This window comes from Vidua chalybeata, chromosome 27 (genome assembly GCF_026979565.1).
Source record: "Vidua chalybeata isolate OUT-0048 chromosome 27, bVidCha1 merged haplotype, whole genome shotgun sequence".
NCBI lineage: Eukaryota > Metazoa > Chordata > Aves > Passeriformes > Viduidae > Vidua > Vidua chalybeata.
Window position 1 is genome coordinate 856039 of NC_071556.1, and position 16880 is coordinate 872918.

General features: G+C 62.6%; 3 protein-coding genes across 6 annotated transcripts; 1 reads left to right on the plus strand and 2 right to left on the minus strand.

The window, feature by feature from the left end:
- Positions 1 to 343: 343 nt before the first annotated feature.
- Positions 344 to 8577, minus strand: LOC128800769 (mucosa-associated lymphoid tissue lymphoma translocation protein 1-like). 4 transcript variants are annotated; one of them, XM_053966204.1, is made up of 17 exons: positions 7232 to 8577; positions 6417 to 6567; positions 6079 to 6245; positions 5441 to 5571; positions 5176 to 5329; positions 4649 to 4827; positions 4442 to 4538; positions 4236 to 4283; positions 4118 to 4153; positions 3620 to 3738; positions 3209 to 3386; positions 2819 to 2918; positions 2299 to 2426; positions 2083 to 2229; positions 1669 to 1826; positions 1444 to 1578; positions 344 to 1352 (listed from the first exon to the last, which is right to left on the minus strand). In XM_053966204.1, the coding sequence occupies exons 2-17, from the start codon at positions 6551 to 6553 to the stop codon at positions 1098 to 1100; spliced, it is 2169 nt and encodes a 722-aa protein (XP_053822179.1). In that variant the 5' UTR covers positions 6554 to 6567; positions 7232 to 8577; the 3' UTR covers positions 344 to 1097. The 4 variants fall into 4 exon arrangements, with proteins under 4 accessions (XP_053822179.1, XP_053822178.1, XP_053822176.1 ...); XM_053966203.1 differs by having other exon boundaries at positions 344 to 1349; positions 2844 to 2918; positions 3209 to 3389; positions 3535 to 3738; XM_053966201.1 differs by having other exon boundaries at positions 2844 to 2918; positions 3209 to 3389; positions 3535 to 3738.
- A 341-nt stretch (positions 8578 to 8918) lies between these two features.
- MRPL54 (mitochondrial ribosomal protein L54) lies at positions 8919 to 10018 on the minus strand. Its single transcript, XM_053965976.1, has 3 exons — positions 9916 to 10018; positions 9430 to 9586; positions 8919 to 9166 (listed from the first exon to the last, which is right to left on the minus strand). Exons 1-3 carry the CDS (start codon positions 9989 to 9991, stop codon positions 9034 to 9036), a joined length of 366 nt encoding a protein of 121 aa, XP_053821951.1. The 5' UTR covers positions 9992 to 10018; the 3' UTR covers positions 8919 to 9033.
- Positions 10019 to 10055: 37 nt separating this feature from the next.
- On the plus strand, positions 10056 to 16686 carry APBA3 (amyloid beta precursor protein binding family A member 3). The gene is made up of 10 exons (XM_053965967.1): positions 10056 to 11184; positions 11640 to 11679; positions 12087 to 12232; positions 12372 to 12458; positions 13011 to 13169; positions 13514 to 13693; positions 13899 to 14111; positions 14646 to 14765; positions 15517 to 15657; positions 15753 to 16686. Exons 1-10 carry the CDS (start codon positions 10141 to 10143, stop codon positions 15822 to 15824), a joined length of 2202 nt encoding a protein of 733 aa, XP_053821942.1. The 5' UTR covers positions 10056 to 10140; the 3' UTR covers positions 15825 to 16686.
- Positions 16687 to 16880: the final 194 nt, after the last annotated feature.

A 16880-nucleotide genomic window follows, 5' to 3' on the forward strand; every position in this document is an offset into this window, starting at 1 on the left:
CACCCCTCGGCCTCCCGAGCGCCAACAAAGGCCGGCTGGCGCTGGGAGCGGCAGCGCCGCACCCCCGGCTCGTTTGATCGGAGCCTAATTGGGGCGAGGGTGCTCCCCCAGGCCGGCCCCGCAACCGCCGCCCCAGAGCGCGGAGGGGCCCCGCGATGAGGATGCGCCTCCCCGGCTCCTTGGGGCTGGGGGTTGTGTGAATTATGGAAATGAGCTGTTTTCCTTGGGGTGGCACAGGGAATGTCGGGGTACCCGCACGTGGTACCCCTCTTCCCTCCCGTGGGTGCGCCCGGTGCTGCGCTGCACCTCCTGCAGGAACGGGCAAGATTTCTGACCCCAAAAATGCCGTGTAAACGCAGGCAGGGCGCAGAAGCACCGAGCCGCCTGGCTGGACCGCTTTATTGGTGCTTTCCTCGGTGGATACCCACTGGAGCCTGCCCTAGCGTGTGGGAGTTTGTGTGGGAAAAATTCAAGCAAAAAGGCAATTTTTCCCCCCTTAGATCCCAATCCTGTCCTGAAATCGCTCACTGCCCGGCCGGGGCCGATTCCTGGGGCTGTACTGTGAGGAGTGGGTGCTGCTGGGAGCGCTGGGGGTACCAGGGGATGCTCCCACCTCCTCGTGGCCGAGCAGGAGCCCTCCCGCTCCCACCCCCTGTAATCTCCTCCCGCGGGATTTGCCCCCTAAGCTGCTTATTTCTCTCTATTTCTCCCAGGCCTGAACGAACCTAGCCCTGCCCCAGCATGACGCCTCGAGCCCGCTGAGCCGTAGTCTCTGGGCACTCTGCCCCTGGCACTGCCTAGTGGTGGCCTGGCATGTGGGGCTGGCACTGCCCAGGGAGGTGGGACTGGCATTGCCCAGGGACGTGGGGGTGGCACTGCTCAGGGATGTGGGGGTGGCACTGCCATGCCAGGGACATGTGGCTGGGACCCACAATCCCAGTCGTGCTGTGCTGTGAGACCTGCACCCCTTGGCACAGGCCAGGATGGAGGCCAGCCTCTGTGCATGTCACCTGCACCCCCTCCATCCCCTGGTCCCCCAGCAGGACAGGCATGGCACCAGGGGACTGAGGTGACGGGGCTGGGGCCTCCCTGTCCCTCTACAGGGTGTGGGAGCTGGGGCCCTCGGGGCTCAGGTTCTCCTCAGGGGTGTTGATGCATGAGCTCTCCCCTACCCCCCAGCTCCCAGGGGCAGAGGGGCAGAGGGGGCTGTGGGCTGGTGAGGGGGGGGCCGCCCACTGCAGGTTGAGCTTGGCGATGAGCGGCCGCCCCACATTCACCCGCTGCTGCTCCTCCACAAAGTCATCCATGCCCTGGTAGCGGTACTGCAGGCACACGGTAAAGGCCAGCTCCTGCTGCAGGGACACCAGCACCATGGGCTCCTGTCCTGGCACGGCCTGTCACACCGTGCCCCTGACACCGGCCCCCGCTCACCATGGCTCTTACCCGCAGCTTCTGCAAGCCACAGATCCGGCTGTAGAGGCAGCAGGAGGGGCAGCCGAGGCTCCAGACGGGTGCCAGCGGGCTGCCCAGCTCCTCCGGGCTCTCCTTGTTGGTGCACTTGAGGTCCACATCCAGCTCCTGCCATGATGGCATCCACATGAAGACCACCACGGCTTCCCCCCCATTCCCCAGCGCTGCCCTGGTGGGGGCTTCGGCAGCTGCTCCCACCTCGGGAATATCAGTGAGCCGGGCCTCACACTTGCTGATGTCCTTGGGGGCAGCCACCACACGCGTGTAGATGATCATAATGTTGGAGAACTCGGCAGCGAAGCCCAGCTGGACGGTGACACCGCAGTCAAAGCGGAGGTGCCGGCTCTCCGGCAGGACTGGGGAGGGGACAGGGAGCACAGGGCTGGGACCTGCAGGGGCTCAGGGTTGGAGCTGTACCCACAGGTGAGGTGACCGCTGGGTCACCCCAGAGCAGGGCTGCCAACGTGTAGTTCCTGTCCTCAGGTTGGTGGCTCTGAGCCGGCAGTTTCTCCTCCAGGTGGGAGGAACCCAGCAGATGTTCACAGCCTCTTTCTGCTCCTGGGGCTGTCCCCCCTCTAGATGCCAGCTTGGGACAGGGTGGCCATGACTCACCGTGAGCCTTGGCCCACTGCAGGTTCCTGGCAGAGGACTCATCCTGGCCCGGGGGGTGGATGGGGTCTGTCAGAGCACGTCTTTCTGAGAGGTTGCTGCGAAGCTCCAGTGCCTGCCGGCCCCGCGTGATCTCCAGAGTGCCCATGTCTGCAGGGGCACGGGGGGGTTGGCAGGGGCCACCAGGGGGGTCATTGTTCCCCACTGCTCCTCACTCACCCTCAGCCACCTTGTCCAGCAGCACCGTGATCTTCTCATCCTCCAGCAGCCAGCGCTTGAGGAAGGTGACGAAGATGCCGTTGGAGAGCTCACCCTGGCTCAGCTCATAGGCTTCGGCATCCGCACACCTGCGGGGACAGGGCAGTGGTTGGATCTGTCATGGGGTCTGGCACTCCCTGGGAACTGGCCCCCAACAGGATGACAGCCCTAAGGAAGCCAGAGCTGGGTGCCCAGCACTCTTCCTGTACCTATCACACCATCTGGCCATGTGCTGGGGACAGGCGAGAGCATGGCCAGATCCTGAATGCTTAAAGCATCACCACGCCAAACCTCTGTGCTCTGGAGGAGTCTTGGAGCTTCATGCAGGCGCTGCCCAAAGCCAAGCAGTGCCATGGGCACCTCCCTGCCCTGTGAGGGACTGCCCAACTTGCCCAACCCCTCCAGCATCAAGGGTGGAAGGATGCAGCCGTGGGGGTCTGAGCCCCTGAGCTAGGCAGGGAGACAGCCCCACTGCCTGTACCAGGGGATGGTGGGAGGGGACCCACGTGGCATAGCCAAAGACGATGTTGGCCGTGACCTCCAGCGCCCCAACCTGCGGGATGATGTCATCATTGAGGTTCCTGCAAGAGAAGAGAAGCTGGACAGAGCGAGAACCTGTCCCCCCACCAAAACCCACCCCAAAGCACACCAGACCTTAAGGGCTGCTCTGTGCCCCTCTGCCCACCCATTACAGTGTTTGCTAGCTCACAGGGGCGGTGAAATCTTGGGGCATTTAGACAAAGACAGTGGGTTTAGATGGGACCCTGGGGGTGCCCCGCTACCCGCCCCCAGGAGCCACCAGCAACAGGTCCCTGTGCTGGCTCTCCCCCAGTGGCAGCTTGTCCCCAGGCAGGTGGCAGGGCCAGGTCACCTCTTGCGGCACATGTCAAGCAGGAAGATGTTGAGGCCGGTGCGGCGCTGCTGCATCGCCTGCAGCACCCGCTGCACGCACAGGCAGTGCTCTGACGTGTAGGCGCTGGGCGCATCAATGGGCACCATGAAGCTGTTGCCAAAATTTTCATAGCCGTGCCCAGCATAGTAGAGCAAACCTGCTGGGGGAAGAGAGGGCAGGTGACATGGTGACATCCCCTGACCTGCCAGCACCTGCTTCTTGCCTGGCTGCGCCCCAAGACTCCACCAGCATTAAACCACCCAGCTCCCCCTGGGCTGGAGCCACCCTGGCGGGTGCTGTCGCACCATAGACACCCTTGTCAAGGAGGAGGAGGAACTCATCAACGGCCATCTGCATCTCAGCCTTGCACAGGTCCAGCAGTGACACCACCTTGAAGTCGAGCTGGCAGAGGAGGGCGCTGAGGGCGTGAACATCCATGATGGGCGCTTGCAGCTGCTTGTGGTGCAGGTAGTGCATGTTGCCGATCAGCAGCGCCACTTTGTCTGTGGCTGCAAGGACAGGAGAGGGAGGTGTTGTCACAAAGTGGGACACGCCTGCTCTCCATGCTGCCCACAGCCCACAGAGGTGACACCCAACTCTGGCCAGCATCACGGTCCCTGGGTACCAAGGTACCCTATGGCATCCCTGCCTCGCTGACCCCTGAACCCTCAGGTTATGGGTAACGGTGAGGGTTGGGGATTTGGGTTGAGGGTTAAGGTGCTGATCTGCTCTCCTAATTCGGGTTGGGGCTGGGCTGCTGTTTCACTCTTCCAGTATGCTGCACCCAAAGCATTCCTGGCCAAGTAAAGTCTTAAGGGGTGACAATGGTGACACTGGCAACAGTCAGAGCCCCCCAGGGCCACCAGCCCCTCCTGGGCAGGCTCTTACCATACAGCTGTCCAGGGCTGCCATGCTCAAGGGAGCCTGGGAAGAGAGAAATGCTGTACCAGGGTCCTCCAGTGCCAGGGCAGAGTAGCACAGATCTGTCCACTTTGCCTCCACCCACCTCCATCCCCCTCCTGCCAGGAGCCTCCAGAAGTGAAGAGCCGTGGGCCTGTGGCAGAGGGGACATCAGGGACCCTATGTATGGCATCACCTCCCAGCATGGGAGTATGCACAGCTCCCAGCATGCACAAAACTGCGCAGCCATGAGGGCTTTACGGGGAACAGAGCAGGTGGGGGGGGTCACAGAGGTTTGTCAGGGGCCCTCACCAATCTCCACGTCCACCTCCTGGCTCCACACCTCGTGGAAGAGGTTGAACACGTGGCAGGAGTAGCTGCCCCGCTCGGCCGTTGTCACCAGCTTCACCTGCCAGCAGGACAGAGCAAGAGGCTGGGGCAGTGTGCCAGACCACGCTGCACTGTGGCACACTGTGCCATGCTATACCATGTTGTGCCATGCCAGAGGTCCCTCCATACCTGGAACTGGGGTGCCTGTGCCCCTTCCACAGGGCGCCGGTTCCTGAACCACTGGTACTGGGGCGGGGGGTTGCCAATGGCTCGGCACTCCAGCGCCAGCGTGTCCCCCTCGGCCAGGCGGCACGGCCGCGGCTGCCGCAGGATCTGCAGCCCTGCCATGCTCGGGCAGTAGCCACTGGCTGGGGAAGGGACAGGGGGGCAAATTAGGCACCCAGCCATGGCAGCACTCTGCAGTGCTGCTCCAGGCCCCAGGTTCTGCACCCACAGGCCCTGGCACCCATAGATGGCATGAGGCAGCAGGCATGGAGGAGGACATAGGACATGTGGACATGTGGCTCCTCTGTGGGCACCATCACCCCAGCAAGTCCAGAGACCTTCACACTTGAGCCAGGGCCTTACATAGCAAATGATACCACTCAGGACCCATCCCCGTCCTGATGGGGTGAGAGGTGTCCTGCAGGAGATGTCCCAATCAGGCAAGTGGTGCCCAAAGCTGCCAGCCCAGGGACAGAGATCTCAACACCCACCTGAGCTGGGGCTGCTGCTCTTCTCCACCTGCACATGAGCCCACCTGGAGAAGGTGAAGGTGGCCCCACAGTTCACCCGGCAGATGTACCACTCAGGCTGGCCCGCGGGAGTGGCTGTGTCGATCACCAGCTCTGAGGATGTGGCTCCAGGCACCTACAAGACAGGAGGAGGCCAAGGAGTAATGTGCTCCCTCTTGCCCATGTGGATCCCTCACCATGGGCAGGGTGTGGGGACCCTGTTCAATGTGGCACAGTGGGACCTCACCTCCTGCCTCCCACAGAACCACTGGTATGCGAGCCCTGGCGGGCCAGTCGCACAGCAGGTCAGGGACACCTGTGTCCCCTCCACCACCACCTGCGACTCTGGCTGCACCGTGATGCGAATCACATCCTGGACTGTGGGAGAGGAGAGACCAGCCTGGGCTGGCTGAGTCCCCTGTCCCGCACCACCCCATACCATCTAGTCCCATCCTATTCTGCCCCACCCCCACCCACCACAGATGCTCCTCTCCCAGCCCATCCTATCACATCCCACACCTCTGTTCTGTCCCAACCATCTCATCCTACCTTGTCCCATTGGCATATTCAGTGCTATCCCATCTACACATTTCATCTTGTTTCAGTCCATCCCATCCCACTCTGCTCTACCCTATCCCATCCCATCCTATCCCATGCTGTCCAAATCTGTCCTGTCCCATCCAATGAGACCACATCCCATCCTATCTCACCCTTTTGCATCCATCCAACTCCACCCTGCCTGCCCAGCACCTCACTACCAGAGCAAGACCCCCAACAGGAATTGCTGTTCTTCGCCCCCATGCCCATTTCCTCTTGCTGAGCCCCTGCCCCCGGTGCTCCCCTCCAGCCCCTCCAGCTCCCCTCCATTCCGCTGCCCGTCCGTACCGGCGGAGCTGAGGACCCGGCAGGCCTGTTCGTGCCCCATGCGCTCCAGGCAGCCCAGCAGGTACCTGAGGGTGCAGTCGCGCTCGGCCAGGAGCTGCAGCAGGCACTGTGTGGGGCTGCCGCGGGGCTCCAGCACCTTCAGCGAGCACATCTCCAGCTCCTCCGCACTGCAAGCGCCCGCAGCCGTCAGAGCCAGAGCCACAGCCGCCTCCCTCGGGGCGGATGGGAGCCCAGCCCGGGAGGGAGTTGACCCGTGCGCCCCTCACTCAGCCCCGGCAGAGCTGTGCCCGTGGTGACCCGACCGGGGACAGCCCCCGGCAAGGCTCCGCCAGCCCTACCTGCACCTGAAGCGTTTCTCGGCCCCGGCCAGCTCAGCCAGCTTGCGCCAGCCCCGGCCGGCGTTATCCAGTAGCTCACACAGCCGGGCCACCACTTCCTCGCCCAGCGAGCCGATGGGCATGCTCCAGTCCCCCATCGCTCCTGGGCACGCTGAGGGGACGAGCTGTCAGTGGGTGACGGGGTGACAGGGCCCCACTGGCCCCCTCTGGGCACAGGGTGATTCAGAGGGGAGAACAATGAGATCCCTGGTGTCAGGAGCCTGAGGAGGTGCTGGGACCTGGCTGGGCAGCCCTGCTGGATCTGGCCACCCGCAGCCAGCCAGGAATGACACGCATTGCCACTCTATCAGCTGGGTGGCACAGGGGACCCCGCTCACCCCCAGCCTTGGGCAAGGAGCCAGGGTACTTTAGCCTGGCCCCAGGAAAGGGACCTTCATGGATTGGGGTACACAGAACTAGAAGGAAGGGATAGCCCCTGTCCTTTCAGGTGACACAGAGAATGTGGCCCCAGTACCCCTCTCCTTCTGGCAGAGGCCCCAGTGGGGCAGCAGCAGCCCCCTTGCTGTTACCAGGCCTCTCCATGGTGGCTCTGGAGCCACCATGAGGGGCCTACAGGGGGGTCAGCATAAGGTACATGGGGGTCTTGAGACTGGGACCCAGCTCAGCTTGCCCTGAATCCTGGGAAAGGATTGTGTGACATGAACCACCTGGACAGGGACAGCTCCCTCCTCCTCTCAGGTCCCTTCCCAACAACCCACCCCAGAAGGGCCCTTGTCCCCAGGACTGAGCTGCCAGAGCAGCTGGGTGACACTCACCCAAGCAGGGGGCTCCAAGCCAGAGGACAGGGACCCAGGTGCTCCGTCTGCTCACCTGCAGCTGGATTTGGGATCTGGACACACTGGGGGTGGTGAGGGAAGGGTGAGCTGCAGGCCAGGCAGGGATGGGCACTCACTGCGGGGTATGGCCGAGCCCCATCAGCTCCGAGGCTGTGCACTGAGCCCCACACAGAGGAAATGAGGGTTCAGCCCAAAATCTCCCCCAAAATTGCCCCCGCGCAGCAGCACAGCACTTCTGCTTCCCTCCCTCTTCCTTCCTGTTGTGCAGCACGCGGGCGCAGAGCTGCCACCCCCTGTCCGGGGGAGCTGGGCGCGGCCCGGGCCTGTCAACAGCGCACACGGCACCGGCACCGGGCCAGGCCCAGCCAGGCAGAGGCCGCCCTGTCCCTTCCTCACTGCAGGAACCCACAGGCACCTCTTTTCCCCAGAGCCCAGCTTGAGCCCAGAAGGAGCTGCAGGGCAGTGAGTCCAAGGTGGAGGCGAGTTCAGGTGACAGAGGCACCTCTCAGCCAGGTGTGCCCAACACAGAGGCAGAACCGAGGCCAGAGGAAGCTGCTGGGCTTTGCCAGTCTGAAGCTGCCCAAGGAGAAGCAGAGATAAGGCGGTGAGGCCCCTGTTGCTGTGGGGAAGACCCTGCCATCCAGCCCAGCCAAGCCCTGGCATCCCAGCACCACTGCTCCTGCTGCTGGAGAAGCAAAGGCGAGCACAGTGTCAGGGTGGCACTGCAGCAGGCCACCATGTCCCCCCCTCACCTTGCCTGCTGTCCCAACAGCATTGCCAAAGCCTGGCCCCCATCTTTCCAGCCCTGGGGAGCACAGGCTGCTCAGGTGTGGGAATCCAGGGCTGCTCTGGAAGGTCTGGGACCCTGGCAGGGGGTGAGGAGCCCCCCTGTACAGAGCCCCGAGAGACACTGTCTCTGATCTCTGTCCATGGAAAAGAGTTTTCAATCTTACAGGATGAATTACAAGCTCTGAGTGTTTGATATAAGTAGTAATTAGTGTGGCACATGTGAAAAGTAGAATTTTACAATTCTAGATAAGGGGTTCAAAGGGGGCAAGATGGAGGAAAATTGGGCGTGCCTTGTCCTTTTTCTTCTTCATGCCCTCCATGTTTCACTGTGGTGTTGGCATTTTTCTGTTGGTTTAGGCTGGTGACACTGTTCAACATGGGTGATGAATATTGGCACGTTATTGTAAATATAGCACAATTTCTAGTATAGAATGTTTGTAACAACCCACTGAGGGGCGAGACAGATCTGCTGCAGGTCAGAGAGAAAATATTTTAGATAAGAAGAAATAAACAACCTTGAAAACCAGCACAGACGAATTACGACTCCTTCTTTGGCAGCGGGGCTGAAACACAGAGACATTCTAATATCTCAGGAGCATTTAAATATCACAGATCCCAACACTCAGGCCCCGAGATCCACTGGCCAGAGACGCAGTGACACAGGTGGGTCATTCCCCACCCCACATCCCCACAGAGCCCTCAGCCCCAGCTGCCGTGGTACAGCTGGTGATGGAACAGGACCTGTGTGCAGTGTGGGCTCTCTTTGTGACCAAAAACCTGAGACCTTGTGGCCTGTGTTGCCTCAGCCTTTGGCATGGAGGGCACCTGCACCGAGCTTGCCAAGGGTCTGACATTGTCACAGCCTTAATTACAGAAATCAGCATCACCAGAGATTTATTTCTTATTTACAGCAAGGAGAAGAGACAAAAAGCCAGGGTAGGTCCCAGTGCCACTTGTGCTGGCACACAGGGAAGCCCCAAGCTCAGCAGCACCTACAGCTTCTTGCCCTTCTTCAACCTGTTGCGCTGCCATGTGTTGTACTTCCGCAGGCGCCTCCAATACTCAAGCGAGTCAGGGTCCAGTTCCTCCAGCTTCTTGGGGGGCCCGAGGTGGATCTTAAAGAGCCTGGGGGTGAATGCAGAAGATGTGAGGCTGCGGCAAGGAGGACAAAGGGACAAGCACGGGACGGAGCAAACGACATGAGTGACCAGCATGCGCAGATCCCTCACCCCACAGTGCACCCACTCCTGTCTCCTGACCCTGGGGAAGGTGTCTGGGTTGCAGAGAGGCAGTCTGCCTCCTCGCAGAACACTTCTCTGTCCCTCTTACACAGCTGTGAGCCCCTGGGACGGCATCTCTGGGACAGAGGGGAGCGGGGCAGCACGCACCAGTCGGGGTACTCGGAGTCGGGCTTCAGGGCCACCTCCGGACCCTCCTTGAAGTAGTTGACCCCCATGGCGTGGGTGGCGAGCATGGTGGGGTCGGTGCACACCTCCGGCCCCTTCAACGCCTCCTTTGGCACACCCTTGCCTTTGGACTTGGCGGCTGTGGGGAAAAGGGCAGGGTGAGGCAGGGTGAGGGCGGGGGTGAAGGACGCAGGCAGGGGAAGGGATGGCGACTCGAGGGCAAGGGCATCGCAGGGCGCCAACAGGGGCCGGGTGAGAGAGGGGGGCACGAGGAATGGAGCTGGGGCGCCAGCACCAAGGGAAGGGCCCTGGGACCGGGACACGGGGCCCACAGCGCGGGTAGGGCAGGGCCGGTACCAGGGACGAGAAGCGCGGGACCGGGGCGCGGAGTGACGGACGGGAGTGACGGACGGGGGGGACACACGGGGGGACACACGGGGCCGAGGCCGGTGCCCGTGCGGGCCTCACCGGGTTTCTTGGCGTAGCCGCGGGCCGGGGCGCGAAGCACCGCTCCCACCACCCGCAGCAGCCCCCGGGCGGCCATGGGCGCGGGGCACGGCGGGAGCGGGGCGGGGCCGCGGCCGCGCCTGCGCGGCGCGAACGGAAACGGCGGCGGGGCCGTCCCGTCCCGGCCGGAGGTGCCGGTAGTGACCGAGCCCGCCCGGCCCGGGCCCCTCCCGAGCCGCCGGCCCCATGGAAACCGGCATTACCATGGACTTCCAGGCGGCCGCGCTCCCTGCCCCCGGCGGCAGCAGCGATGAGAGCGCGGAGCCGCGGGCCATGGACACGGAGGACGGACCGGACGCCCCTGGGCGCTGTGGGGACGGCGGGCGGCCGGAGGAGCTCTCCCGTACCCCCCCGCAGCCCGGCAGCGTCTCCGGGCCGGAAGGGCCGGGGCCCGCCGCAGCCCCGGAGCTCGCGGGAGGCGCGGGCGGACGGACCGAGCTGCGCCGGGGCTCGGGAAGGGCGATGGAAGCGGAGGCGGTGCCCGAGGCGCCGCGGGGCTCTGCCCGCTGGGAGCCCGGCACGGGGCGCCCCCGGACCCCCAGCAGCGCCGACCCCGCGGGCATGGAGCTGGATGAGACCCCCGAGCCCCGCGCCCGCCCCGCACCGAGGGCCGAGTGGACCGAGGAGGTGGAGGACGAGCCCTCGGAGATCCAAGGGCTGCTGGCTCAGCTTGAGACCCTCGACCCCAACCTCCGCGACTGCCCGTCCGTCCCAGAGCAGGGCTCGCCATCCCCCTCGGGCGCTGGTGCCCGGCGGGGCCGCGGGCAGTGCCCGGGCAGGTGCCGGCCGTGCCCGCTGCACGTGGCCACGGGCCGGGGCCTGGCGATGCGTCCCTGCTGCCCGCGGCACTCCGCCTGCGACCGGCCCTGCCACGGGCTGCTCTTCGCCGAGGCTGACCGGGAGGACTTGCTGAGCCTCCTGTGCTATGAGGGGGGGCTTCCCGAGGCTGGTGCCGAGACCCCCTTGGCCCACTCCGATGTCCTGGCTGGCACCAACCTGGAGATAATGCAGGCTCAGGAGGAACCAGCTACTGTGGAGAAGCCTGAAGGGCTGGGGAGGCCAGAGGGCTCAGAGGAAGAACCTTCTGGTAGCTGGTGTTACAGAGAGGGGCTTTGTGAGGACAGTTCTGCCCGCGAGGATGCTCGGGAAGGTTCCCCGGAGCCGGCGTGGGCAGCCCTGCCTTCTGCTCTGGTCCCCGGGACAGAGCAGCCTCCTCAGGGTGCTGTGACTGTGAGTGCACTGTGCTGTGGTGGGGCAGCAGGAGCCAGGACATGCCCCTTGGCTCTGATCCCTCCTGGGGTTTGGGATGGGGGCAAAGGAGAGCCAGGGACGACTTTCCTCAGGTCTTGCAGGGCCATGCGCCGCGAGATTGCTCAGACAAGACCCTTGGTACCAGCTTTGGCCCTGAACCCATGCTTGTATGGCTGGCTGATTCATGTGTACCCTGGGGCAGAGGCTGGTGGGTCTGAACAGCCCCTCTGGTCCTGGGATCGTGTACCATCCTCCCCTCCTGCTCCAGGACCCTGCTCCTCCCTGTCCAACCCTGGAACCCTAGGCCATTTCCCCCATCCCCAGGGACGCTCTGCTCTCGCTCCAGGGCCCACTGTCCCATTGCTCCAGGGCCAGGCAGGTTGAATCCCTGAGGTCCCAGCCACAGCCTCACTTGCTCTCTCATTGCTTTGCAGATCAGGGAATCCGCATCATCCTGCCCAGCCTTCAAAGAGGGTGAGTTGCTTCTGTGCTTGAGCAACAAGAGCATCCAGGAGTCCTGCCCCACCTGCTCTGACCCTGAATGGGCATGGTCCAGGGTCCCGGTTGGGGAGGTAACAGCCAGCTCTGCACTCATCCACAGTGGGTGTACCAGGCTCCATGTGGCTTGTTTGAGCCTTTGCTGAGGAAATGGAGGTGTGTCAGGGATCAGGGAGGGGGTTATACTTGGGAAAAGGGATGCCATGTGTTCCCAAGGGAAGGGGGAAACAGCCCTGGTCCCCTGGTGATGCCATGTGCCCATGTTCCAAGCACTGAGCTGCTTCATCATGTGTAGGAATGCAGCTAACAAGGCAGCAGGAGTTGGTACCCCCAGTTTTAGAGGTGGGGGAGCAGCGTCTGCTCAGTACCTCCCAACGCCTCAGTTCCAGGCCCTTGTGACCCAGAGGACTTGCTGGATGGTGTGATTTTTGGGGCCAAGTACCTGGGCTCCACGCAACTGGCCTCGGAGAGGAATCCCCCGACCAGCGTCCGCATGGCGCAGGCCCAGGAGGCGGTGGACAGGATCAAGGTGCAGGAGGGATGGGGGGCATGGCTGCCCCGAGCCTTGCCCCCTGTGGGTGTGGGGCAGCACTCAGGATCTACCTGAGGGCACCTGGCTGTGGGGCTGGGTCCCAGCAGGCTCCTGTGACCTCTCCATTGCTCTGCAGGCACCTGAGGGGGAGTCCCAGCCCATGACAGAGGTGGATCTGTTTGTCTCCACACAGAGGATCAAGGTGCTCACTGCTGACACTCAGGTGAGCAGGAACAGCAGTAACCATGTGGCTCTGTGGCTGCTTCAATATTCCTGTTTGGTCTCAGGATCTCAGCTTTGCTCCCACACCAGCTGGGTATTGCCCAGTGATAGCCTATGGATGAGGACACGTCTGGGGGGGGAAACGTGTCACTTCATAGCCATCCTGTGTCATGTCCTTGCCTCTCTGGCTGCACAAGGCTTCCCATGCAACCTCCACCTCCTGTGGAGCTGCTGGGATCCCAGACTGAACTTTGGGGATCCCAGGCTTGAAATCTGGAGAGCTCTTTGCCTCAGGATGAGTTTCTGCATTATAGCAAGAGGGAAGAGCTGTCCTGTCCCCTGGCAACACCCAGGGACACAATTGAGTCCTTAATGAAGGATCTGTTTGTACCTTTTGGCACATACATGATTTCTGGCCAGCATGTGCTGGGCAGCTGTGCCACATCCCAGCACCGTAGCCAAACCCTTCCTGCTCACAGTGCCAGCAGGCTTGGGGTGCACACATAGTCTGACAGCCCCGAGGGGGCTGAACTCTGCCTGTTCCCCTTGCCAGGAGGCCATGATGGACCACTCCCTCCAGACCATCTCCTACATTGCCGACATTGGCTCCCTTGTGGTGCTCATGGCGCGCCGGAAGCTGCCGCGGCGCTCGGAGGTGGCGGAGGAGAAGCGGCTCTACAAGATGATCTGCCACGTCTTCCACTCGCCCGATGTGAGGCAGCACACGGGTCTCTGGTGTGGGCGGGTGGCCCTGGGGACCTGAGTTCCATCCCAGTGTAATAACTGGGTGTTCTGGGCTGGGGCTGCAGCAGAGACCCCTCCCTCCTCACCAGAGAGAGGGCAGAAGCCCAGCCTGAGCATCTCTGCCACGCAGAACCCCAGCGAGGAAAGTGCAGGAGAGGGTTGGCTCCACACAGGAGGGCCCATTCCAGCAGGGAAGGGCCAGGACACCCTGGAGCTCCCAAGGATGGTTCCTGTGCTGGGCATTGCAGGGCACTGGGAGCTGTTGGCTCCAGCCCTGAGCCGTAGGCAGGAACAGCCCCTGTGGTTCTCCAGGCCCAGGTCATCGCCCAGGCCATCGGGCAGGCGTTCGGCGTGGCCTACCAGCGCTTCCTGGAGGCCAACAGCATCGACCCCAGCGAGCTGAGCCCGCGCCAGTACAGCCGTACCCTGGAGGACCAGGAGCAGTACAACACAGAGCTGACCCACTTCTCCCGGCAGGAGAACTGCAAGGATGTAAGACCTGCTCCGAGGGGTGGGGACAATGTGGGGAACGCACTGGCACCTCTGTGTCACCCACTCCATGGCTCCCTGTGCAGCTGAGGTGCTCCCTACAAAACCAGACCCCATCCCAGCCAGCTGTGAGTGCAGCTGTGGGCTGGGACACGTGCTCCACAGCTCTGGTGGAGGTTAGGAGTGTAACCCACCTTTCTCCCCCCAGGTGTGCATCCGGAAGCAGAAGGGGGAGATCTTGGGCATCGCCATTGTGGAGTCGGGCTGGGGCTCCATCCTGCCCACCGTGGTCATTGCCAACCTGATGCACGGGGGCCCCGCGGAGCGGTCGGGCGAGCTGAGCATCGGGGACCGCCTCATGTCGGTCAACGGGACCAGCCTGGTGGGGCTGCCCCTGGGCACCTGCCAGAGCATCATCCGGGTGAGCCAGGGCAGGGTGACCTCCTGCCTCACCCCAAGAGGGACATGGGGACCGGCGTGAGTGATCTGGGATTGTCTGTGACACCGGGAGTCCCTTGGGGCCCCCAGCTTTGGAGGCAGGTGTGCAGAGGTCATACCTGTCCTGCAGGCTGTGGCAGTTCTTGCTCAGAGTGCTTGGAGGAAGGCAGGGACAAAGCTGGGGAGTATACTTGCTGTGGCCCCGCCTGAAAAGGAGGGTGGAGGAGGAGGCAGGCACCTGTCCTGAAGGGAACCTGTTGCATCATCTAGCTCTCAGTAGGATGGGAAGGAGCTGAAAGCAAGGACAGCATAGCCTCAGGGTCAGGGATGTCTTGGGCTGGGTTTGTAAGTTCTTGTCCCTGGATTTGTATTTGCAGTATCCCTTTGTGTGCCTCAGTTTCACCATTGAAAACAAGTTGCTAATCCTCAGCCCTCACATGAACAACGTGGCTGCATAACCCCTCATCCAGTCTGAATAGCTCTCCAAAATCTGACCAAGCCCCATCCCACCTTCCAGGACCTGAAGCACCAGACGGAGGTGACACTGAACATTGTGCACTGTCCCCCTGTCACCACGGCTGTCATCCGACGCCCTGACTCCAAGTACCAGCTGGGCTTCTGTGTTGAGAACGGCGTGGTGAGTGCCCGTGGGATGGGAGCTGGGCCAGGATCTACTGAGGGACAGGCAGAGCTGGTTGTGTCCAGGGACCAGCGCTCAGCTCCCACACTGCATGTGCCTGCCCAGGCCAAGGGGTCACAGGGCTCTGTTGTGCACAGCAAAAAGCTCCTCACAGCCTTTCTGCAGCACTGCTGGTTGTATCCCTCTCCCTGGTGCTCTGCAGCTGTTTGCTTTCAGGGTGGTGGCTTCTTCCTGGCTTTCTGGGCATGATCTCAGTGACAGTTGTTGCTGTCCCCTGTGCCTGAGCTACTGCCCCCCTCACCTCGGTCACCCTGGGCTCTCCTGTGGCTGTGTTGGGAAGGCAGAGAGGGGCATTCCTGAGCTCAGTGGGAGCTGGGTGGGTGAGTGCCACAGCCACCTCGCACACCAACTGGTGCTCCCCCTAGGACTGGAGCTGTGGTCTCTCCTGTTGCCCCAGGGAGCAGCTCAGTCTTTGCAGCCCCAGCCTGAGGGGGAGCAGGAGGGTTCAGTGAATCCGCAGGGGGACAAAATCCTGGGGGCTGCCCTGGCCCCAGCTCAGCACATCACTCTGGTGGCAGCAATGCACAGGAACACCCCTTTCCTCCCTACGTGCCCAGGGGCTGGAGGAGGTGTGCACCCCAGGCAGAGCTCTGGCCAGGAGCCTTACGGGCCTGTGAGGGTTTGGAGCAGTGGTGGCAGGGCTGGGCTGTGGGCACAGCCCTGCTCTCATAGCACTCCCCGCTCCCAGATCTGCAGCCTGATGCGCGGGGGCATCGCGGAGCGGGGTGGCATCCGTGTGGGGCACCGCATCATCGAGATCAACGGGCAGAGCGTGGTGGCCACGCCACATGAGAAGATCATCCAGATCCTCACTGAGGCGGTCAGCGAGGTGAGCCGGGCCCCCATGGAGCCGCTGGGCTCAGAGCTGTGCACCAGCACCCTCCAGCCCAGGCTGGGGTCTCTAATCTGTGCCTCTCTGCCTAGGTGCACATCAAGACCATGCCAGCCTCCACATACCGTCTGCTGACGGGGCAGGAGCAGCCCCTCTTCCTCTGAGCCACCATGCCTGGGGCAGGCAGGAGCAAGCCCAGGGCTGCAGGGGCAGGACTGGCTCTGCCTTCTGACCCAGCCCTGCATCTGAGCCCTCAGCAGGGCCAAAGTCTGCACCTCTTTTGTTTTACTCAGGACACAGTGGGGCACTGGGGACTGATACCCAGCCTGAGCAGCATCAAGGCCTGTGGTGCCATGCTTTGGGCACCTCTCGCCCTCCAATTACCTCTTCCCACCTCACAGTGCCTGCACAGTGGCTGTCCTGCTGCTGCACAGGGTCCCTCACCTTGGCCTTGTGCTAGTGGGAGGAGAGGGGGCTCTATGTGAAAGTTCCCCCATCCAGTCACTCACTACTGTACTTTTACACTGACCAATGGTGCCTTTCCCAAGGTGGGGATGGTGCTGGAAGCACAGCTCAACTCCAGAGCTCAGCCAGCACAGCCCCAGAGTAGCACGGACCCACGCAGCCTTGTGTGGGTGCACGCTCGCATCCCTGCGTGACACCCAGCAACTCCCAGACTTGGCCTTAAGGGCGGGAGCACTCTTGGCACCTCCTCTACTCCTGTGGCTTGGCCAGAGGCCTGTTGGTGTGCAAACTCTCCGTTAGGCACATTGCACCAAGCTGGGAACCTGCTTCAGCTTTTCCCTGGTGCTGCCTTGAATCACTCTGCATGGACAGCCTGGCCCAGAGCCACAGCCCTTGGAGCAGCAGAAGGGAACATGGCACTGCCCAGCCCCACATCCCGGGAGCCTGGGGCTCTGAGCCTTTTTGTGCACAGCTCTCTGGGCCCCCAGGGCTGCAGCAGTGCTGACCTGGCTGCGCCTGTGTGCTTGGTTGCCCTAAAAATAAAAATTTTGGGAAATATGGGAGGCTGCATTTGAGGAGCTGCAGGGGGGCTGCAGCAGAGGAGGCTCAGCTCTCGGGGGCACATCCCTGGCCTGCAGTGGTTCCAGGCCCCAATTCCCCCTGTGATGCCTCATTGTACACAGGGCCACTGGCCAGGGAGGTGCCTGGGTCCCAGCAGGACCACCCTGCTGCACAGTATCCCTTGTATGCTGCCA